General features: G+C 46.7%; 1 protein-coding gene across 2 annotated transcripts in view; it reads right to left on the bottom strand.

The window, feature by feature from the left end:
* Positions 1-23,882, bottom strand: part of LOC125448539 (transcobalamin-1-like) — a 30,019-nt gene extending 6,137 nt beyond the window's left edge. Inside the window, exons 1-6 of one of the 2 annotated variants that reach the window (XM_048523904.2) lie at positions 23,773-23,882; positions 23,147-23,302; positions 13,377-13,535; positions 7,760-7,915; positions 6,730-6,893; positions 2,971-3,157 (exon numbers count right to left, since the gene is read on the bottom strand). In XM_048523904.2, coding sequence (XP_048379861.2) covers positions 2,971-3,157; positions 6,730-6,893; positions 7,760-7,915; positions 13,377-13,535; positions 23,147-23,302; positions 23,773-23,839 — 889 coding nt within the window. In that variant the 5' untranslated portion in view covers positions 23,840-23,882. The remainder of the gene's footprint in view (positions 1-2,970; positions 3,158-6,729; positions 6,894-7,759; positions 7,916-13,376; positions 13,536-23,146; positions 23,303-23,772) is intronic. The other variant, XM_059641299.1, reaches the window with a different exon arrangement.
* Between the last annotated feature and the right edge of the window lie 628 nt (positions 23,883-24,510).

Raw genomic sequence — 24,510 nt, 5'->3', positions numbered from 1 at the left:
TAACTGGGACTTCATGTGGATGCAGCCAGTCTAAAGGGGAAAGATGCGTGTTTGAATTATTTTTGGGATTATGTTTAAATCAAAGGGATTGTGCCTCCGAAAGCTACATCAGTATAGCTTGACTGCTCCCAGCTGTGCTCTAAATTAATAAAAGTTCAGCAAATATAATCTAAGTTGTAAGAATTAAATGACTAATCTCAGAGCCCTCTAGAAGCTGTCTGCATGCATTTGTTGTCATCAGAAACCAAGCAAGAAGCAATCCCGTGCACCCGTGAGATTAAGGATTGTGGCAACAGCTTCAGTGAAGTGTTCGATTACATTTCATTTATTCCGTCCCTCTGATTTAACTGTGTGTGTGTGTGTGTGTGTGTGTGTGTGTGTGTGTGTGTGTGTGTGTGTGTGTGTGTGTTAGTGTGTGTCTGTGTGTGTGTGTGTGTGTGTGTGTGTCTCTGCATGTGCGTGTGTGTGTGCGTGTGTAGAACAAGTTAAAACGGACCCAGACATAAGATATTGAAGAAAGCAATTCTGTAAGGTAAGTAAGTTACCGCACCCAATTTCCAGCTGCAGTTAAGAAATATGAACAGAATGGCATTCCAATGTAGTGAAGACAAGTTAGCGGACTAAGTCATGACAGAAACGTAAAAGGGAGAAGGATTTGCAGAAGCTCAGAGAATTTTACAATTGCTAGCCATGTTTGGGAAAACCATTTGGAATTCAACAAATCGCATAATACCAATATAAAGAACTTGGAATGTCAATTTGGCAGGTCTAAATTGTTGGAAAAGCAGCCCAAGAACCCCTCTATTTTAGCAGTAACTCCAAGCCTAACAACTGTGAAATAATGCCTACATCAGGAGGTGTTGTGATGATACTGTCGTCTCACAGTGTCACAGAATGCCCAAACCGAAGAAACTTTGGTTTAAATCATAAATTGATCAGATTATCTTGTGGCTTAGCTTTGTTCTGTTAAATATGGTATGATTTTAATAAATTGATAAATCTTTTGTTTAGCTATAGCCCTAGTCTCTCATAAGTACCTGTTCACAAAGCCTAATGCTGCTTGGCTTTTCAAAAAGTATCATTGTGAACAACTGAGTCAACTTTGGGGAATGTTAAGTCATACTTCTGAAGAAGGGTCCAGGCCCGAAACGCCAGCCTTCCTGCTCCTCTGATTCTGCTTGGCCTGCTGTGTTCACCCAGCTCTACACCCTGTTATCACTATGTTGTGATGTGATTGGTTGTCTCAGTGTCAGAACAATGTGGACATAAGGTATATGAATCAGGCACTGATTCACACAGTCAAACATCGCCATTAGAAATGGTCTACATCTCTCCACTTCTCTTTAACTAATTTCAACTCCTGTAACATTCCCAAATCTCTGCAGCATCTTTTGATCTGTTTCTATTCATCTGCAACATCCGCTAGCCCGACAACTCTACCCTTTCCACGTGCCTCACCCAGTTGCTAAAACTTTCCATATCTGAGTAACCAATTCCAGTGCCTACAATCATCCTTACTTCTGTGGGTTTTTGTATCCTTAACAAAATTCCATTTCTCTGTAATCTCCGCATGCCCCTCGAGTCCCTAAAAGCCTCCACTTATGTTACTTTGCACACAGAAAGTGTTCTCTTTCTCTGTAACATCCTCCAGCCTCCAACCCTCCACTGATCATTTATAAATAATATAGGTGCCCCACTAAGACTGGAAATGATCAAAATCAATGAGAAAGAAGTAATTCATTTCTTCTTAACAGTCACATGGTGCTGCCAAGACTGAATTATATGGCCTAACATCATGGGATAAACTGCTGTCCAACAACATAACTATTGTTTCTGTCTGTAGAAGATCACACAAACTACAAAGCAGAGCTCATACGGTCCAGCTCCTTTGCCTATCACACTGATATTGCAGAGCTTCTTCATGGCAAAATCCATTGAAGAGCAAAGCATTCTTAGCATGGACATTCTGACAGTAGAGCAATTACTCAGCACTACCCTTCTCATGGTGAAGTGTTCACTCAAACCTAATGCCCAAGTTAGCAGTCTGCCTTTAAAACCCAATCTTACACGGTATGGCATTCCATCAGAGCTAACCCAGCAGCAGAAGACTGTTCCCGTTTTATTGTTCCCTCAGCTCTGTAGATAGTAGTCATTGATGACCGTCTTCAAGAGTGGAGATCTATTAGTGTTGCCCCCATTCGTTCCTCAGAAGTGCAGCTCACTAGCACTGTTGACCATCCAATATTTTTAGACTTACTCAGCTCTAAAAGATCAATGGTGCCACGTTGATTCTGCACTCACCAACTGAGAATGCAGTGTAGCAAGGCCTTTATTCAGAAACAAACACTCTGTGAGCTCTCTGATGTACAACCTTCTCTTACTTCTGCACTTGGCAGTTTCCCTTTATTACTGGCCCTCAGATAATCCAATGTTCCCTCAACAATGCTGCTCTAATTATTCATCATTCTCTTGGTATTCACCAATTAACAATGCAGTTCTTTGTTGTTGAGCTTAGTTCAGTGCTTCATTTTAGCACTGACTCACTGACAGTACTGAACCCTCTGAGAGTTAAGTGTATAATCGATACTAACTCACCAAATGTGCAGTGATCGCTCAATACTGACACTCCAACGGCATAGCATTCTCTTTGCACTTCCATTTACCTCAGCAATGGCTATATAAAGGATGCTCTGATGAAGGGTCTAGGCCCGAAACGTCAGCTTTTGTGCTCCTGAGATGCTGCTTGGCCTGCTGTGTTCATCCAGCCTCACATTTTATTATCTTGGAATCTCCAGCATCTGCAGTTCCCATTATCTCTGCTATATAAAGGATGTCAGGCTGGGATTGAGTCAATGGAGTGTACAGAACGAAAGCTGTGTCTTCTGGCTAATAACCAAATGAGGAACTAATAATCACGAGGATCAAATATTCTGTCTTATCCCTTATTCAAATAGTTCAGACTTAACTTACCCATCACTCCAGCACAGCCCTCTTGACCAGCCTGCAGGTATGTCTTGCCTAGTAGAGGTGGCAAGATCTGTGAAGCCATTTCCGAGTTTGAGAATGCTCCCTTCTGGATTTTTTCCTCAACTTTCTCCTGAGTGTTTGAACAGTTCCACACAGGGAATGGGATGAACTGGCAATTAGCAATTAGAGCCTGTGAATGAAAGAGGAGAGGGACAGAATAAGGAATTGCAATATACTCAATCAGCTACGGACCTCTCATTATGATACGATAACCCTTACTAAGTGAATACTCAACATTTCCTTTATTTGACCTCAACCATGTTTGGAAATAACTTTTCTCACAACAAGTGAAGTATTGATTACTTCACTAGCCACAGCAGCTGAGTAATGGACATCCCAGGATATGACCCAAGGGTATATCAATTTTGAGGATTAAGTAATGACAAGAGATTATAAAATGATACATGGACTTCAATGGTTGTTATGAGGAGACATTACACAAATTAGGCCTGTGTTCTCTGGAATACGGAAGGCTAAATAGTGATCTGATTGAACTCTGCAAGGTATTGACAGGAAAAGGCAGGGCAAGTAAAAAGGAACTATTTGCATGGGGATTCTGGGGGACATAGTGTGACAACTACGGCCAGGCCATTCAGGAGAGATGTTAGTAAGTATTTCTACACACAAAGGACAGTGGCTGTTTGGAACTGTCTTCCTCAAATAGCAGTGGATGCTGAATCAATTGTGAAATTTAAATTGAAGCCCTAAGGTGAATTGAAGGGGTTTGTTTTGTTAAGCATAAGTGTTGAGATAAGAACCAAAAGTTGGTAAACAGAATCAGGCCAAACGTCAATCATTGAACAGTGGAACAGCTTCAAGGTGAAGAATTGCCTACTCCTGTTACGATGCTCCTAAGAAAGGAAGAGATGCTCCGCGCTCTTTTTTTAATGTGAAGATTATAATTTGGATCCAGATTATTTTTTTAAGGATCTGAGAGATGGTCATTTTTTTATTTTGACTGCTGCTAAATATTTTAAAATTATGTGGATTATCTTATGTCTGTTTATGTTGTCACTGCTTCAAATATGCATACAGAGTTTTCAAAGCAATTAATTAGATACAAATGTGCATGATGCCTGTTTAGTGACCTGGAAGGTCCTAATAAATGATCAGTGTTTCAGACTGGCTATTTTGGAACATGAAGCGACTTGGGATAAGTGTCAAAGAAGAACTGTCAAACAGTATTGTTGTTAAGAAACATGGAAGACTTATATGGTTTGACTGAAGAGATTCCTTCACCACATATGGAAAGGTTCTTTAGCTATCCATCATTTTTACTACTCTTAGTTTACGGGAAACAGTTGGCACCAGAATTAGAGGTGTACTGGACAGTGAAGAAGATTACCTCAGAGCACAACAGGATCTTGATCAGATGTACAAATGAGCTGAGGGGTGACAGATGGATTTTAACTTAGATAAATGTGAGGTGCTGCATTTTGGAAACACAAATCAGGGCAGGACTTAAACACTGTACGGTAAAATCGTGGAGACTGTTGATGAACAGAGACTTGGAATGCAGGATCATAGTTCCTACAAAGTTGTATCACTGGTAGATAGGATAATGAAGAAGATGTTTGGAAGACTTGCGTTTATTGGTCAGTGCATCGATTATAAGAGTTGGAAAGCCAAATTGCAGCTGTACAGGACAGTAGTTAGGCCACTTTCTGAATGCTGTATGCAATTCCAGTCTCCCTGCTGTAGGAAGGAAGTTGTGAAACTTGACAGGGTTCAGAAAAGATTCCCAAGGTTGTTGCCAGGGCTGGAAGGTTTGAGTTATTGGGAGAGGTTGAATAGACGGGGGCTATTTTCCCTGGAGCATCGGAGGCTGAAGGGTGACCTTGTAGAGATTTATAAAAATCATAATGGGCATGGATAGGGTAAATAGACAAGGTATTTTCCCTGAGGTGACGGAGTCCAAAACTAGAGGGCATACAGTTAAGATGAGGGGGGAAGATTTAAAAGGGACCCACTGGGCAACATTTTCAGAGGGTTGTGCACAAATGGAGTGAGCTAACAAAAGAAGTGGTGGAGCCATCTGAATAGGAAGGGTTAGGTGGACATGGGCCAAATGATGGAAAATGGGACCAGATTTATTTTGGATATCTGGTCAGCATGGATGAGATGGACCATCAGGTCTTTTCAGTGCTGTATATCTCTATGACCCTATGGCCCTATTTGGGCTACTTTGGCTCAGCCATAGGTTTTGTTCATCCCAGTTGGATCAGATAGATGTTAAGAGCCAACTACTGTGCTGTGGGTCTGGAATCACATGTATGCTATATCCGGTATGGGTGGTAAATCTCATTCTCAAAATGGCACGAGGAAACTAGACAGATTCTAACAACAGTCATTCCATGCTGGCTGTTCAGCAAGTCTTATTTAAGTTTGTTTTCTATTGTTTTTAATGACATAATTCCACCATTTATTATGTTCATGTTGCAAGAATATTTGGCTGGAGTTTTGCATTAATAATCCAATGTCAATACCAGCATGCCACTGCCCACCATTTTGTTGCTAGCGCAACCACATTGTTCATCATTTCCATTTTTACCTCTCACATAAGCAACCCTCAGCGGAACAAAAGACTACCTTCCACAATGTAAAAAATTATTCTTGTTGAGTGTCATCCACACGCTGAAGAATTCTGCTCCAGGTTAAAGGCTCATTGACTTCTTTTTTCTAATAAAGCACAATAATTGCTGAGGTTGATTTAAAATGGAAGATATTTGTTAAATTAAACCATGAATAAACCATTCCCAGGCTGCTATGTACTCACTGGTCTGCTTTGCACTTAGTGAGACCAGACAAGGAGCACTGTACACAGCTTTGGTCTCCATTGACATTGCTGAAACCACATGAGGAATAACTAGATATCTTGACTAGACCACACAATCACTGTGTAGCGATCTCATCTGTATTGACCTTAGTTTGACTATTTTCAAAAGGGTTTTGTTCTTTCACATTTTTGTTTAGAATGGCTAAGCCAGACAGCACACAGTGTATAATGTTGATTTCCATATATAGTTTTGACCAGAACTTGAACTTTTGTCCCTTCCTTGATTTCCCTGATCCTCCCCTGGTGTTCTGTATCTCTTCTGATCTGTCTTTCTCATCCTTTCTCCCTTCCAGGCCCTTTGGGACACTCTTTTTCACGTCACTGTCTTTCCCTTCTTCCTTCTATTTCAAACTATTTCACTTTCTCTACCTCGGTCTCTCACTGTCCCTGTGCAATCATATACCATCAGTTAAATTCTCTTCCTTCTTTCATCATCATCTCTTTAACCATTTCTATCGACATCTCTCTGTCTCTTTTTATCTCTCTCTCTTGCGGTATCTTCCCTATGTCTCTCATTCCTCTAGCTCAGACTGTCATTTTGCTTATTCTGCATAATCTCACACACACACACACGCACACACACACACACACACACACACACACACACACACACACACCTTTCAGCTCTTATCACATTTTCCCTTTCTCTAACAGGCTCCCTCTTTTCCTAATTTTTGACCCATTGCCTTCACTCACCCTTTGTCTCCTCCTTCCCACCCACCCTTCCTCTCCTATCATCTCTTTCTAAGCTCCTGTTACCAATTCTCCGTTGCTTTCTTTCAGCATTTACAATTCTTCTTCCTTACTCCCCTCATGTTTCACTGTGTGCTCACTGCTGTTGCCAATGATTCCAGTATGGATCTTACCTGCATGGCCAGGCCAGTGCTATAGATATTTCCAATTGTTCCGCAATCATGTTTTGCGCAGAAAATCTGCATGGTCAGTTTTTTCAAGGCTATCTCGATGGTGTTAGTTGGCTTGTAGGAATCCTGTAGACAGTTGAAGGCCATGGCAGCCATAGCACCCGTGTCTAGCAGAGAAACAGAAATGTGTCCAGAAAGTTCGTGTCGACAGGAGATAGATTGATTAAAGGGCAACACAATGTCTGTCTAGAGCGGGGAGATACCAATTCAACAGGACACCACAAACCACAAACAGGATAAAGTTACTGCTCTTTTTTTTCCCAGGAAAACCAGTTTTACATGTGGAACAATGCAATTGATAAGAGAAGACAAAGGTTAGTTCAATGGCACTGGGCAGCACATTTCTACTCGGGAAACAGCTGGTTTCAAGGGCTAACGTGACCATGTCTCAAGGAGGGACAGACTGGTTAACTGGAAAACAGAGACCAGGTTTTGAGGTGCTGAAGAGTGTTCTCTTCCTGCACCTACGTCTTTCTGCCCTCCATGAGACTCTTTCTCTCTATACTTCTGTCTTCCCATCTTTCTGCCCCCCCCCCCAGTCTCTTTCTCTCTTCTTTTCTCTAGCTCACTTTCTTCTGGTTCACTCTCTTTCACTGTCTCTTTTTATTTCTCTCTCCAATCCCAATCTTCTCTCTTTCTCCATATATCTATCTCACTCATCATCTCCCAAACTGTCTCTGTCATTCTTTGTCTCTCTGTCTCTCTCCCTTTCTTAGCATCTCGCCCTCTCTCTCTCTCTGTATTGTCTCTTTCACTGTCTCTCTGTATTGTCTCTTCCCCATCTCTTATTTTGTCTCTCTCTGTCCCTGTCTTCCTCTCTATCTTGTTCCCACATCGCTTGCCCTTTCCTTCTATCCTTCCTCTCTCTTTCTTCGTTTCCATGTCAGTTTTTGTCTCTCTTGATCCCTCCATCCATCTCACCACCACTTCTGCGTCTGCCATCTACCTACCCTCTTTGACGTGTTTCACTTACCCACAGAGAATTGTCCTCCATAAGAGAGGTCGTTGTTCATTACAGCTTGTGCAAAAATTTTGATATCACCCTTCTGAATAGCGTAACCTTGTTTGCAAAGTGCAAGTACAGCCAGTGCAACTTGGTAGTAGGTGGTAAGCGGGTGTTTATGCATTTCTAGGAGCAAAGGAAAATAAATGCTAAAACGTTGAAGAATACAAAAGTCCTATTCTCATGTTTAGATTTTTTGTGTGTTATTTAAGCATATATTTATAAATGACACCACACATTGCATCACTCTCTCCCTGATCCCACTTCCATAAAAAATGGTTAAGATTTCTCATGAAATTATGATACAACAAAAGAGGTAACCATCTGGCAATCTTAACTGCCCCTGCTTTTAGAAAGAGCTGCAAAATGAACCACAGTGGTACACTGCAACCACTTCAAAGAAAAACAGAAATTGCTGGAGAAACTTGGCAGGTCTGGGAGCATCTGTGCAGAAAGAAAGCAATAGTAATGTTTCAAGTGTTGTGACCTTTCTACCCAGCTAAAAAGAGCGAGGACTAGTTGGTATATATGCTGATGCCAGCATTGTGGGGGTTGGAGGGTGGTAGGTGGGGGGGGGGGGGTCGATGTGGTGGAAGGTGGCGAGTGAGCGGATCGGTGTAGAAAGGCCACAGAGACAGAGGAAAAGAAAGTCAGCCAAACAAAGTGGTAGTTCTTAGAAAGTCCGGGAGGGAGAATAGTTGATCTTGGTGACCATAGGTAGGTGGAAATGAATTGGCAATGCTGATTACCTCTCCTGCTTTTTCCAATGGACATGCAAATTTCTGTCTGGCATCTAGTCATTTATATCAAGAACAAAATCAAAGTTGCTGGAAAAGCTCAGCAGGTCTGGCAGCATCTTTGAAAGAGAAAGCAGAGTTAATATTTCGAGTCCGGTGACCCTTCCTCAGAACTAATGGTGGCTGGTAAAACGTCAGTTTCTCTGCAGAAAATAGGGAGGTGTGTGGGGGAGGGAGTGAACGATAGGATAGAGCCCAAAGAGAGAGAAAGACAGTTGGACAGACAAAGGAGTTGCTCACTATCAGGCGAGGAGGGTAAATAGATGTTAATGGGAATGTTAGTGATGAACAACGGCGGGTATGCAATGGCAGGCTGTGTGGTAACAAGGTCTGGTGTGTGTGGGGTAGGGGACTGGGACATGGGAGAGTTCAGGCCCTAAAATTATTGAAGTCAATGTTGAGTCCGGAGGGCTGTATGGTCCCCAAGCAGAAAGTGAGGTGTTGTTCCTCCAGCTTGCATTTATTTAGTCATTTATATCATCTTTCCTAAGTGAAATGAACCTAGCATCATCATTCTTTCAGGCATTGCATTCCAGATCACAATGCAATGTGAAAAATAATTTATCCTCATCTCCCCTTTTGTTTCTTTTACAGATTTCCTTTAACCTATTGCCCTCTGGTTAATAACCTTCCTGCCACTGAAAGTAGCTTTTCTTTATTTATTCAATCAACCTCCTCTATGGTTTTACAGAACTCCGTTGAAGTGCTCTTGCCCAACCTTTGCTTTTGAGAGGTCAGTAAATGAAGGATTGAGAATCATATTAACACATATCACACCCTGAAGACAATTAACAGAGTGGATTCTGAGTGAATAATTCCCCTTGTGGGAGGTATGAGAACTTAGGCCACTGTTTAAGGATCAGAAGTATGGTATTTCAGAGAAAGAAGGTAATATTTATTTTTCACAGTGGAACTCCCTTGTCCATTAGTCAAGTTCTCCACTTGAAGTAAAATTCTTCATCCCTGGACCCAATTCATTAAAGCTCATTCATGATTTGTGCCAGGCATTGACATCTTTGCAAGCTAAATGCAAAATCCAAGGATTAGGCTTGTCCAAGTGTCTGAACCATGCTAAGTCTTTAACATCAGGTCAAACGGGATAAATATTTTCCAACAGTTAACTTAATCTAAATTACTCTTTCTTTTGTTTGTATTTTACGTATAGTGTTTAAATAAATTGTGCTTTGATTAGCATTGAGTAGTTTAACCAGTCGCATTACATCTGGAACAGGGGACTTCACTTCTACCTGTAAAATAAGAAAACATTAGGGCCTGGGCTGCCTTCTTAAAATATTTTGAGAGGGTCTATTCAACAATGATAATAGGGTACAATTGATACAAGATCAGTCGTTAACATCAGGTCAATGGGATACAATGACTTCTTTGATCCTGGTAGCCTTTTTAATCAATGTCAATTGTCATTGACTGTTAGCATTTGTTTATTTCTTGACAAAGAAGATAACCACTGTAACAACAATTTCATAACATTTTCTTCTCCTCCAGACTAGAAATGGGTTCGAATTTGGAACAAAAATTGATGCTTTGAAGCTTGAATATGCAATATTTTGTTGCTTTCTGCGCAAGTATTAATTCTCCATTCCTTTTTTTTTGGATATGATGATGGTCCTCCGAGTGTTGAAACACTCATGGTGCAGTCATTCCAGGATTTTGACCCAGACAAAGTAACGGAACTACAAAATAGTTAAGTCAGAGGTGGCGAGCAGCTTGAAAGAAAACCTAACTGTCCTGATGTTTCCATCTATTTGCTGCCCACATATCTCTAGATCATAGTGAGATAACCTAAATTAGGGGTTGCAGGTTTGCACTGTACTGTCAAAGAGCTTTGGTGATTTACGGCAATACATCTTATAGATGGTACGTATTGTTTCCCTTGGTGGAAGGATAGAATGTTGAGCATAATGGGAGAGGTATCAAACAAGCAGGATGCTTCACCCTGGATGACATCAAGAATTTTGAGTCTTTCTTGGAGATGGTCCCATGCTGGACAATGGTGCATATTTCATCAAACTCCTGCCTTGTTCCACCTAGATGGTGGATAGGCACCGCAGAGAAAGGAAGTGAGTTCTTTGAGGTAGAATTCAGAGCCTCCTACTCACTCTTGTTACCGCAATACGTATAGGGCATTAGTTTTTGTACAATAGTAATCCCCAGGATGCTGATTGTGGGGGATTCAGTATGGAGTGCCATGCAACATCAAGAAATGATTTTATATTCTTACTGCTGGAGCTGGTTATTTGCTGACACATGTGTGGTGTGAAGGTTATCCATGTCCCTTTCCAGCTCAAGTCTGGATAATTTTCAGATAATGCTGTATATGGACATGGACTGTTTCAGTATCTGAGGAGCCTTGAATGGAGATGAACATTGTACAATCATCAGCAAATATCTCCATTTTTGATCCTGCGTTGAATGGAGGAACAATAATAAAGTAAGTTGAAGATTTTAGGAGCTCACAGATTTAAAGCAGAAATGGTGGAAATTACTTCTGTCAATAAGCTCCCTACTGTGTTATTTCTGACTCCAGCATCGACAATTCTTATTGTTGCTACTCAGAGGAGTGGTTTTATCGGGTCTACATGTATGTCTCATACTTTAGATGTTGAAGGTGATTTTGTTTGAAGCTTTCAAGATTTTGAGGGATCAGGCAAATGAACCCAAAGCAATTCATTAGATTGAGGTGCACAGGGCTAAAATGAAAATCTAAAATTTAGACCTCATTGTTTCAGGAGTGTCATTAAGAACCATTTTGATACATAAAGTTGTGATAGTAGTTTAAATCTCCTTTCTATAAATAGTAATTGAGAAACCATCAATTTTACAGGCTGTGATTGATAGATTAGCCCGAGTTATTAAGAGACATGGGCCAATCGCATGTAATTGGAGTCACACCTTAGACTACAAGTATGATTTCAATTTCAAAATCTCTAGAATTAAAAGTCTAATGGTGACCATAAACCACTGTCAATTGTTGGGGAAAACCCCACCTACTAATGTCCTTTTGCAAAAGGAAACCACTGCCATTACCTTGTCTGGACCTACAAGTGACCCCAAACCCACAGCAATGTTGTTGGCTCTTAAGTGCATTCTAGAAAATTAAAGATGGACAATAAACAGAAAATATAAAGGCAGATAAATCTCCAGGATCTGCTCAAGAGCATTCCAAGGCTTTGTGGGAAGGTAAGGAGGAAATTGCAAGGCCCTTTGCAGAAATATTCGTATCATTTATAAATACAGGCGACATCCCGAATGACTGGGGAGTGGCTAATGTTGTGCCTCTGTTTAAGAACGGAAGTGAGGAGGAGTCTGGGAACTGTAGACCTATGAGTCTGACTTCTGTGGTGGGTACTTTGTTGGAGCAGATTCTAAAATATAGGATTTGGATGAATTTGGAGGGGCAAGAAACAATTAGGGATAGTCAGCATTGTTTTTGTGAGGGAAATTATATCTCACAAATGTGATTGGGCGTTTATGGGAAGTAAACAAGAAGTTTAATGATGGCAGAGCAGTAAACATTGTTTACTTGGGCTTTAGTAAAGCCTTTGACAAGGTTCCACATGATGGACTAATCATTAAAGCTAGATCACATGGGATTCAGTGTTAGCTTGCCAACTGAATACAAAATTAGCTTAACACTGGAGACAGAGAGTGATGGTGGAGGGCTATTATTCCATCTGGAAGTTTGTGACTAGCATGTTCTACAGGGATCAGTGCTGGGTCCACTTTTGTCTGTCATTTATATAAATGATTTAGATGAGAATATAGAAAGCATGGCTCGTAAATTTATGGCTGACATCAAGATTGGTGATATAGTGGACAGTGAAGAAGGTTATCTAAGATTACAAAGAGATCTCATTCAATTGGGTCAAAGGGCAAATGGTGTTTAAGCTGGATAAATGTGAGATATGCAATTTGGTAAAACAAATAAAGGCAGGACAAATGCAATTAAAGCCAGGCCTTGGGCAGTGTTGTAGAACAGAGGTCTAGGAGTTCAGATACATAATCCTTTGAAATAGATAGGGTGGTTTTAAAAGCATATAGCATGCTTGCCTTCATTGATTAGACTTTTGAGTGTAGGAGTTGGAATGTCATGTTGAGGTTGTACAAGATGTTGGTGAGGCCGGTTCTGGAGCATCGTGTCCAGTTCTGGTCTCCCTGTTTCAGGAAGGTAATTATTAAGCTGCAGACGGTTCAGAAGATATTTACCAGGGTGTTGCCCGGAATGAAAGGCTTGAGTTACAAGGAGAGACTGGATAGCCTGGAGCATAAGAGTTTGAGAGTTGACCTTATAGGCATTTGTAAATTAACAAGTGATTTTGATAAGGTAAATGGAAGGTGTGCTTTTCCTAGAGTGGGGGATTCCAAGACTAAGGGGCATATTTTTAAGATGAGAGGAGAAAGATGTAAGACAGACATGAGGGACATTTCTCTTTACATGAAGGTTGGATCACGTGTGGAATGATCCTCCAGAAGAAGTTGTGGATGTGGTTGCCATGACAATGTTTAAGAGACATGTGTATGAGCACATGAATTAGAAATGCTTGGAGGAATATGAGCCATGCACAGGCAAGAAGGAATAGTTAAGTTTGGGATTATGATCAGCATGGAGTGGTTCGACCAAAGGGTCTGTTTCTATGCTGTTTGACTGCATGGTTCTATGACTCTAAATACTGACCTAGCCAGAAAGATTTGATTAATTAAAGCAAACCAAAGAGACACATAGCTTCACTGTTCTTACACCTTTCCCCTCACCTATCAACAATCCACCTTACCAATGCTTTTAATCTCTCGGCCAAGCTTGCTGGAAAGCAACGTCCCCAGGTTGATGCCTTTGGTTGATCGCTTGTTGCTCATCAGGTTTGTTGTGTCTTCACAACAGGAGATCAAAGCCAACACATACTGGCCCAGCTCCCCACTGGACATATTCACCCCTGTTGAGAAAGGAACATAAGAGGTAAGGCACCAATGCTTCAGCAACGTCTGTGCATGCGAAGTGATCGTCCGATTTCATACAGTCAGGTGTGCCTCCTCAGTGGAAGATACATCTGAATCTTGATGTTCTAGCACATCTGCAGGTCTGGCCTCTAAATATACAGCCTTTACACAGTACCAGCAAGCCACTTCTATAATGCTGTCTCAGATTTGATCATCTTAAAGTATGGCCGTTGCTTAGTATGAATCACAGCACTCCCTCAGCACTGACCCTCAGACAGTGTGGAGTTCCTTCAGTATTAACCCTCCAACAGTGTGGCACTCCTCAAGTATTAACACTCCGACAGTGTGGCGCTCCATCAGTTCGGCACTCGCTCAGCACTGACCCTCAGGCAGTGTGGCGCTCCTTCAGTATTAACCCTCTAACAGTATGGCATTCCTTCAATATTAACACTCCAACAGTGTGGCACTCCATCAGTGCGGCACTCCCTCAGCACTGACCCTCTGACAGCACAGCACTCCCTCAGCACTGGCCCTCTGACAGTATAGCACTCCCTCAGCACTGACCGACCAACAGCGCAGCACTTGGTCAGCACTGACCTACTAACAGTGTGGCACTCCCCCAGTACTGGCCCACCAACAGTGCAGCACTCCCTCAGCACTGACCGACTAACAGTGCAGCACTCCCTCAGCACTGACCTACCGACAGTGCAGCACTCCCTCAGCACTGACCTACCGACAGTGCAGCACTCCCTCAGCACTGACCTACTAACAGTGCAGCACTCCCTCAGCACTGACCAGTTAACAGTGTGGTGCTCCCTCAGTACTGGCCTACCAACAGTGCAGCACTCCATCAGCACTGACCTACCAACAGTGTGGCACTCCATCAGCACTGGCCTACCAACAGTGCAGCACTCCCTCAGCACTGACAATCTGACAGCACAGCACTCCCTCAGCACTGACCCTCTGACAGTGTGGCACTCCCTCAGCACTGACCTACCAACACCGCAGCACTTGGTCAGCACTGACCTACTAACAGTGCGGCACTCCCCCAGTACTGGCCCACCAACAGTGCAGCACTCCCTCAGCACTGACCGACTAACAGTGCAGCACTCCCTCAGCACTGACCTACGAACAGTGCAGAACTCCCTCAACACTGACCAGCTAACAGTGTGGCGCTCCCTCAGTACTGGCCTACCAACAGTGCAGCACTCCCTCAGCACTGGCCTACTAACAGTGCAGCACTCAATCAGCACTGACCCTCCAAAAGTGCAGCACTCCCTCACTCTCCGACAGTGTGACATGACTTCACTACTGACCCTCTGACATTGAAAAACTCCCTCAGTACCAATCCTCCAACACTGCAGTGCTACATCAATACTGACTCTCCAACAGTGTGGTGCTCCCTCAGTACTGGCCTACCAACAGTGCAGCACTGCCTCAGCACTGACCTACCAACAGTGTGGCACTCCATCAGCACTGGCCTACCAACAGTGCAGCACTCCCTCAGCACTGATAAACCAACAGTGCAGCACTCCCTCAGCACTGACCTACTAACAGTGCAGCACAACCTCAGCACTGAGCTACTAACAGTGCAGCACTCCCTCAGCACTAAACTACCAACAGTGCAGCACTCCCTCAGCACTGACAAACCAACAGTGCAGCACTCCCTCAGCAATGACCTACTAACAATGCAGCACACCCTCAGCACTGACCCACTAACAGTGCAGCACTCCCTCAGCACTGACCCACTAACAGTGCGGCACACCCTCATCACTGACCTACTAACAGTGCAGCACTCCCTCAGCACTGACCGACTAACAGTGCAGCACTCCGTCAGCACTGACCTCCCAACAGTGCGGCACTCCATCAGCACTGACCTACCAACAGTGTGGCACTCCCCCAGTACTGGCCCACCAACAGTGCAGCACTCACTCAGCACTGACCTACCACAGTGCAGCACTCACTCAGCACTGACCGACTAACAGTGCAGCACTCCCTCAGCACTGACCTACCAACAGGGCAGCACTCCCTCAGCACTGACCTACCAACAGTGCAGCACTCCCTCAGCACTGGCCGACTAACAGTGCAGCACTCCCTCAGCACTGACCTACAAACAGTGCAGCACTCCCTCAGCACTGACCAACTAACAGTGCAGCACTCCCTCAGCACTGACCAACTAACAGTGCAGCACTCCCACAGCACTGACCTACCAACAGCGTGGCACTCCCCGAGTACTGGCCCACAAACAGTGCAGCACTCCCTCAGCACTGACCGACTAACAGTGCAGCACTCCCTCAGCACTGACCTACCGACAGTGCAGCACTCCCTCAGCACTGACGTACTAACAGTGCAGCACTCACTCAGCACTGACCGACCAACAGTGCGGCACTCCCTCACTCTCCGACAGTGTTGACATGCCTTCACTACTGACCCTCTGACAATGAAAATCTCCCTCAGAACTGATCCTCCAACACTGCAGTGCTACATCAATAGTGACGCTCCAAAAGTGTGGCGCTCCCTCAGTACTGGCCTACCAACAGTGCAGCACTCCCTCAGCACTGACCTACCAACAGTGTGGCACTCCATCAGCACTGGCCTACCAACAGTGCAGCACTCCCTCAGCACTGGCCAACTAACAGTGCAGCACTCCCTCAGCACTGACCTACCGACAGTGTGGCACTCCATCAGCACTGGCCTACCAACAGTGCAGCACTCCCTCAGCACTGACAATCTGACAGCACAGCACTCCCTCAGCACTGACCCTCTGACAGTGTGGCACTCCCTCAGCACTGACCTACCAACACCGCAGCACTTGGTCAGCACTGACCTACTAACAGTGCGGCACTCCCCCAGTACTGGCCCACCAACAGTGCAGCACTCCCTCAGCACTGACCGACTAACAGTGCAGCACTCCCTCAGCACTGACCTACGAACAGTGCAGAACTCCCTCAACACTGACCAGCTAACAGTGTGGCGCTCCCTCAGTACTGGCCTACCAACAGTGCAGCACTCCCTCAGCACTGGCCTACTAACAGTGCAGCACTCAATCAGCACTGACCCTCCAAAAGTGCAGCACTCCCTCACTCTCCGACAGTGTGACATGACTTCACTACTGACCCTCTGACATTGAAAAACTCCCTCAGTACCAATCCTCCAACACTGCAGTGCTACATCAATACTGACTCTCCAACAGTGTGGTGCTCCCTCAGTACTGGCCTACCAACAGTGCAGCACTGCCTCAGCACTGACCTACCAACAGTGTGGCACTCCATCAGCACTGGCCTACCAACAGTGCAGCACTCCCTCAGCACTGATAAACCAACAGTGCAGCACTCCCTCAGCACTGACCTACTAACAGTGCAGCACAACCTCAGCACTGAGCTACTAACAGTGCAGCACTCCCTCAGCACTAAACTACCAACAGTGCAGCACTCCCTCAGCACTGACAAACCAACAGTGCAGCACTCCCTCAGCAATGACCTACTAACAATGCAGCACACCCTCAGCACTGACCTACTAACAGTGCAGCACTCCCTCAGCACTGACCCACTAACAGTGCAGCACTCCCTCAGCACTGACCCACTAACAGTGCGGCACACCCTCATCACTGACCTACTAACAGTGCAGCACTCCCTCAGCACTGACCGACTAACAGTGCAGCACTCCGTCAGCACTGACCTCCCAACAGTGCGGCACTCCATCAGCACTGACCTACCAACAGTGTGGCACTCCCCCAGTACTGGCCCACCAACAGTGCAGCACTCACTCAGCACTGACCTACCACAGTGCAGCACTCACTCAGCACTGACCGACTAACAGTGCAGCACTCCCTCAGCACTGACCTACCAACAGGGCAGCACTCCCTCAGCACTGACCTACCAACAGTGCAGCACTCCCTCAGCACTGGCCGACTAACAGTGCAGCACTCCCTCAGCACTGACCTACAAACAGTGCAGCACTCCCTCAGCACTGACCAACTAACAGTGCAGCACTCCCTCAGCACTGACCAACTAACAGTGCAGCACTCCCACAGCACTGACCTACCAACAGCGTGGCACTCCCCGAGTACTGGCCCACAAACAGTGCAGCACTCCCTCAGCACTGACCGACTAACAGTGCAGCACTCCCTCAGCACTGACCTACCGACAGTGCAGCACTCCCTCAGCACTGACGTACTAACAGTGCAGCACTCACTCAGCACTGACCGACCAACAGTGCGGCACTCCCTCACTCTCCGACAGTGTTGACATGCCTTCACTACTGACCCTCTGACATTGAAAATCTCCCTCAGAACCGATCCTCCAACACTGCAGTGCTACATCAATAGTGACGCTCCAAAAGTGTGGCGCTCCCTCAGTACTGGCCTACCAACAGTGCAGCACTCCCTCAGCACTGACCTACCAACAGTGTGGCACTCCATCAGCACTGGCCTACCAACAGTGCAGCACTCCCTCAGCACTGGCCAACTAACAGTGCAGCACTCCCTCAGCACTGACCTACCGACAGTGTGGCACTCCATCAGCACTGGCCTACCAACAGTGCAGCAGTCCCTCAGCACTGACAATCTGACAGCACAGCACTCCCTCAGCACTGACCCTCTGACAGTGCAGCACTGCCTCAGCACTGACCTACTAACAGTGCAGCACTCACTCAGCACTAAACTACCAACAGTGCAGCACTCCCTCAGCACTGACAAACCAACAGTGCAGCACTCCCTCAGCACTGACCTACTAACAGTGCAGCACTCCCTCAGCACTGACCTACTAACAGTGTGGCACTCCCTCAGCACTGACCTACTAACAGTGCAGCACTCCCTCAGCACTGACCAACTAACAGTGCAGCACTCCCTCAGCACTGACCTACCAACAGTGCGGCACTCCATCAGCACTGACCTACCAACAGTGTGGCACTCCCCGAGTACTGGCCCACCAACAGTGCCGCACTCCCTCAGCACTGACCGACTAACAGTGCAGCACTCCCTCAGCACTAACCTACCGACAGTGCAGCACTCCCTCAGCACTGACATACTAACAGTGCAGCACTCACTCAGCACTGACCAACCAACAGTGCGGCACTCCCTCACTCTCCGACAGTGTGACGTGCCTTCACTACTGACCCTCTGACATGGAAAAACTCCCTCAGTACCGATCCTCCTACATCAATACTGACTCACCAACAGTGTGGCGCTCCCTCAGTACTGGCCTACCAACAGTGCAGCACTCCCTCAGCACTGACCTACCAACAGGTCAGCACTCCCTCAGCACTGGCCGACTAACAGTGCAGCATTGCCTCAGCACTGGCCGACTAACAGTGCAGCACTCCCTCAGCACTGACCTACCAACAGTGCAGCACTCCCTCAGCACTGACAAGCCAACAGTGCAGCACTCCCTCAGCACTGACAAGCCAACAGTGCAGCACTCCCTCAGCACTGACCTACTAACAGTGTGGCACTCCCTCAGCACTGACCTACTAACAGTGCAGCACTCCCTCAGCACTGACCTACTAACAGTGCAGCACTCCCCCAGCACTGACCCACTAACAGTGCGGCACTCCCTCATCACTGACCTACTAACAGTGCAGCGCTCCCTCAGCACTGACCAACTAACAGTGCAGCACTCCGTCAGCACTGACCTCCCAACAGTGCGGCACTCCATCAGCACTGACCTAACAACAGTGTGGCACTCCCCCAGTACTGGCCCACCAACAGTGCAGCACTCACTCAGCACTGGCCGACTAACAGTGTAGCACTCCCTCAGCACTGACCTACCAACAGGGCAGCACTCCATCAGCACTGACCTACCAACAGTGTGGCACTCCCCCAGTACTGGCCCAACAACAGTGCAGCACTCACTCAGCACTGACCGACTAACAGTGCAGCACTCCCTCAGCACTGACCTACCAACAGGGCAGCACTCCCTCGGCACTGGCCGACTAACAGTGCAGCACTCCCTCAGCACTGACCGACAAACAGTGCAGCACTCCCTCAGCACTGACCAACTAACAGTGCAGCACTCCCTCAGCACTGACCTACCAACAGTGCAGCACTCCCTCAGCACTGACCTACTAACAGTGCAGCACTCACTCAGCACTAAACTACCAACAGTGCAGCACTCCCTCAGCACTGGCCAACTAACAGTGCAGCACTCCCTCAGCACTGGCCTACCAACAGTGTGGCACTCCATCAGCACTGGCCTACCAACAGTGCAGCACTCCCTCAGCACTGGCCAACTAACAGTGGAGCACTCCCTCAGCACTGGCCAACTAACAGTGCAGCACTCCCTCAGCACTGACCTACCGTCAGTGCAGCACTCCCTCAGCACTGACCTACCGTCAGTGCAGCACTCCCTCAGCACTGACCTACTAACAGTGCAGCACTCCCTCAGCACTGACCTACTAACAGTGCAGCACTCACACAGCACTGGCCTACCAACAGTGCAGCACTCCCTCAGCACTGGCCAACTAACAGTGGAGCACTCCCTCAGCACTGGCCAACTAACAGTGCAGCACTCCCTCAGCACTGACCTACCGTCAGTGCAGCACTCCCTCAGCACTGACCTACTAACAGTGCAGCACTCACACAGCACTGACCTACCAACAGTGCGGCACTCCATCAGCACTGATCTACCAACAGCGTGGCACTCCCCAAGTACTGGCCCACAAACAGTGCAGCACTCCCTCAGCACTGACCGAGTAACAGTGCAGCACTCCCTCAGCACTGACCTACTGACAGTGCAGCACTCCCTCAGCACTGACCTACTAACAGTGCAGCACTCACTCAGCACTGACCGACCAACAGTGCGGCACTCCCTCACTCTCCGACAGTGTGACGTGCCTTCACTACTGACCCTCTGACATTGAAAATCTCCCTCAGAACCGATCCTCCAACACTGCAGTGCTACATCAATACTGACGCTCCAAAAGTGTGGCGCTCCCTCAGTACTGGCCTACCAACAGTGCAGCACTCCCTCAGCACTGACCTACCAACAGTGTGGCACTCCATCAGCACTGGCCTACCAACAGTGCAGCACTCCCTCAGCACTGGCCAACTAACAGTGCAGCACTCCCTCAGCACTGACAAACCAACAGTGCAGCACTCCCTCAGCACTGACCTACTAACAGTGTGGCACTCCCTCAGCACTGACCAACTAACAGTGCAGCACTCCCTCAGCACTGACCTACTAACAGTGCAGCACTCCCTCAGCACTGACCTACCAACAGTGCGGCACTCCATCAGCACTGACCTACCAACAGTGTGGCACTCCCCGAGTACTGGCCCACCAACAGTGCAGCACTCCCTCAGCACTGACCGACTAACAGTGCAGCACTCCCTCAGCACTAACCTACCGACAGTGCAGCACTCCCTCAGCACTAACCTACTAACAGTGCAGCACTCACTCAGCACTGACCAACCAACAGTGCGGCACTCCCTCACTCTCCGACAGTGTGACGTGCCTTCACTACTGACCCTCTGACATTGAAAAACTTCCTCAGTACCGATCCTCCAACACTGCAGTGCTAAATCAATACTGACTCACCAACAGTGTGGCGCTCCCTCAGTACTGGCCTACCAACAGTGCAGCACTCCCTCAGCACTGACCTACCAACAGGTCAGCACTCCCTCAGCACTGACCTACCAACAGTGCAGCACTCACTCAGCACTGGCCGACTAACAGTGCAGCACTCCCTCAGCACTGACCTACCAACAGTGCAGCACTCCCACAGCACTGACCTACCGACAGTGCAGCACTCCCTCAGCACTGACCTACCAACAGTGCAGCACTCCCTCAGCACTGACTTACCAACAGTGCAGCACTCCCTCAGCACTGGCCGACTAACAGTGCAGCACTCCCTCAGCACTGGCCTACCGACAGTGCAGCACTCCCTCAGCACTAAACTACCAACAGTGCAGCACTCCCTCAGCACTGAAAAACCAACAGTGCAGCACTCCCTCAGCACTGACCTATTAACAGTGCGGTACTCCCTTAGCACTGACCTACCAACAGTGCGGCACTCCATCAGCACTGACCTACCAACAGTGTGGCACTCCCCCAGTACTGGCCCACCAACAGTGCAGCACTCCCTCAGCACTGACCGACTAACAGTGCAGCACTCCCTCAGCACTGACCTACCGACAGTGCAGCACTCCCTCACCACTGAACTACCAACAGTGCAGCACTCCCTCAGCACTGACCTACCGACAGTGCAGCACTCCCTCACCACTGAACTACCAACAGTGCAGCACTCCCTCAGCACTGACCCTCCAACAGTGCAGCACTCCCTCAGCACTGACCTACCAACAGTGCAGCACTTCCTCAGCACTGACCTACTAACAGTGTGGCGCTCCCTCAGTACTGGCCTACCAACAGTGCAGCACTCCCTCAGCACTGACCTACCAACAGTGCAGCACTCCCTCAGCACTGACCTACTAACAGTGTAGCACTCCATCAGCACTGACCTACCAGTGTGGCACTCCCCCAGTACTGGCCCACCAATAGTGCAGCACTCCCTCAGCACTGACCTACTAACAGTGCAGCACTCAATCAGCACTGACCCTCCAACAGTGCAGCACTACCTCACTCTCCGACAGTGTTGACATGCCTTCACTACTGACCCTCTGACATTGAAAAACTCCCTCAGTACCGATCCTCCAACACTGCAGTGCTACATCAATACTGACTCTCCAACAGTGTGGCGCTCCCTCAGTACTGGCCTACCAACAGTGCGGCACTCCATCAGCACTGACCTACCAACAGTGTGCCACTCCCCTAGTACTGGCCCACCAATAGTGCAGCACTCCCTCAGCACTGACCTACTAACAGTGCAGCACTCCCTCAGCACTGACCTACCGGCAGTGCAGCACTCCCTCAGCACTGACCTACTAACAGTGCGGCACTCCCTCAGCACTGACCTACTAACAGTGCAGCACTCCCTCAGCACTGACCAACTAACAGTGCAGCACTCCCTCACCACTAAACTACCAACAGTGCAGCACTCCCTCAGCACTGACCCTCCAACAGTGCAGCACTCCCTCAGCACTGACCTACTAACAGTGCAGCACTCACTCAGCACTGACCGACCAACAGTGCAGCACTCCCTCACTCTCCGACAGTGTGACATTGCCTTCACTACTGACCCTCTGACAGTGAAAAACTCCGTCAGTACCGATCCTCCAACACTGCAGTGCTACATCAATACTGACTCTCCAACAGTGTGGCGCTCCCTCAGTACTGACCCTCCAACAATACAGAACTTCCTCAGAGCAGACACTGTGACCATGCAAACTTCCCTCAGCTCTGACACAGTGACTGCGCAGGATCCCTTAGCAGTGTCCAAAACTTTCTCATCACTGCACCTTTGACAGAGCAGAACTTCAACAGTACTGACTGTCATTCAGTACAGAATTCTATCAGGCACACCTCTGACAATTCAGCATTCCCTCAGTACCAACTGTATGTCAGTGCAACATTCCCTCAGTAGATCTCTCACTTAGTGGTGAAACGTAACCAATGGTATAGGAATGAAAGTGTGTTCAAGACGTACTGACTATGTGTTCCCCCTGTTGTATCCCACAGGGCATGACCTATTTGTACCATTTTCCCTCTCTTACCTTTGCTGATAACATTCTTCTTCAGGCTTTTTACAACGCTTTGATTGACCTTGTGGTTCACCAGTCTCAGAGCAAGTACCACGCTGGGGTTTGGGCTTTGCTGCAGAGACCAATCCAACTGTTTCACCAGCTGGGCTGCAGCTTCATTGCCATCTCCTGGAAAACATTTGAAAGCAAGCAGTGGAAAATTTGCAAATCGAGACAAATTACTCTGCTCACTGAGATGGAACTTACGTCTTATTTCTATTTCCGATCTTTGTCCATGTGGTGTAACCTACAATAACTCTTTTTCACACTCTCCTAAGTCATCTTTTCAGGCTTCTTGTCAAATCAGATTCTACTATCCTTTCCAGTGGAAAATTTCAAGTGACAACAACAGGCTATGTCAAACAGACTTTATCTTGCCCTCCTCTCATTTCTTTGCAGAACTCTTAATGCTCTGTCTTTAAGGAATTGATGCTCCAATCACTGGAAACATTATCCCTCATTTCCTTTATCACCATAATTTTGAATACCTCTATTAAACCATTCCTTGGCATTTTCTTTTGATCGTACAAGAATGCCAGCCATTCCAACTCATCCTTCAGTTCTCTGTTTAATTAGAACATGAGACAGCTGCAGCTTACCACAGCTTTGGAGACCATGAGGAAAGAATACCAAGATCAGGAACAGTGTTGGCAAGGTACCCATCATTGCGCGAGTCTGTTGTTGGTCAAGACCAGATTCAGTTAGTGCAAAGTTGGTAGGAGGGTGATCTCATATAAATAGAGGGAGGAACAAAGGATTACAGGTAAGGCAGTATGGGAATGCTAATTAAACTTCAATTAGGCATCATTTCACAAAGGGGAGCTTATCTTTGATACTGAGTTATTGCATGAGCAAATATTAACCGAACAATTTGCAAGATCGCCTGTAGCAATGACATAGAAAGGGCATTTTATTTTGTTTTCACTGACTGGTACAATCAGCGATCACAACACCAATATAATTGACCTTGAAAGAGTTGTGGTCATCTGCCTTTCATCACCTGCTGCAGTCCAGGGCAGTACCTTTTTAACCAAAGTGTTCGTAATTATACACACACACACACACACACACACACACATATGCTCACTCAGTCTTTCTCACAAACACACACTCACTCAGAGGTAACATATTGTGGAGCTCAAGGAACACAACAGGCCAAGCAGCATCAGAGGTGCAGGAAAGTTGGCGTTTCAGGACGGGACCCTTCTTCAAAAGAGTCAGTCTCTTTCACACTCCGTCTCTCTCGCACGCACACACACACTCACTCAGTCTCTCCCATACACACTCATAAGTCTCTATCTCACACACATTCACTCATTCAGTCTCTCTCTTACACA

This window comes from Stegostoma tigrinum, chromosome 41 (assembly GCF_030684315.1).
Source record: "Stegostoma tigrinum isolate sSteTig4 chromosome 41, sSteTig4.hap1, whole genome shotgun sequence".
Taxonomy (NCBI): Eukaryota; Metazoa; Chordata; class Chondrichthyes; order Orectolobiformes; family Stegostomatidae; genus Stegostoma; species Stegostoma tigrinum.
The sequence above is the reverse complement of the archived record's forward strand: the minus strand, read 5'-3'. Positions and strand labels throughout refer to the sequence as shown.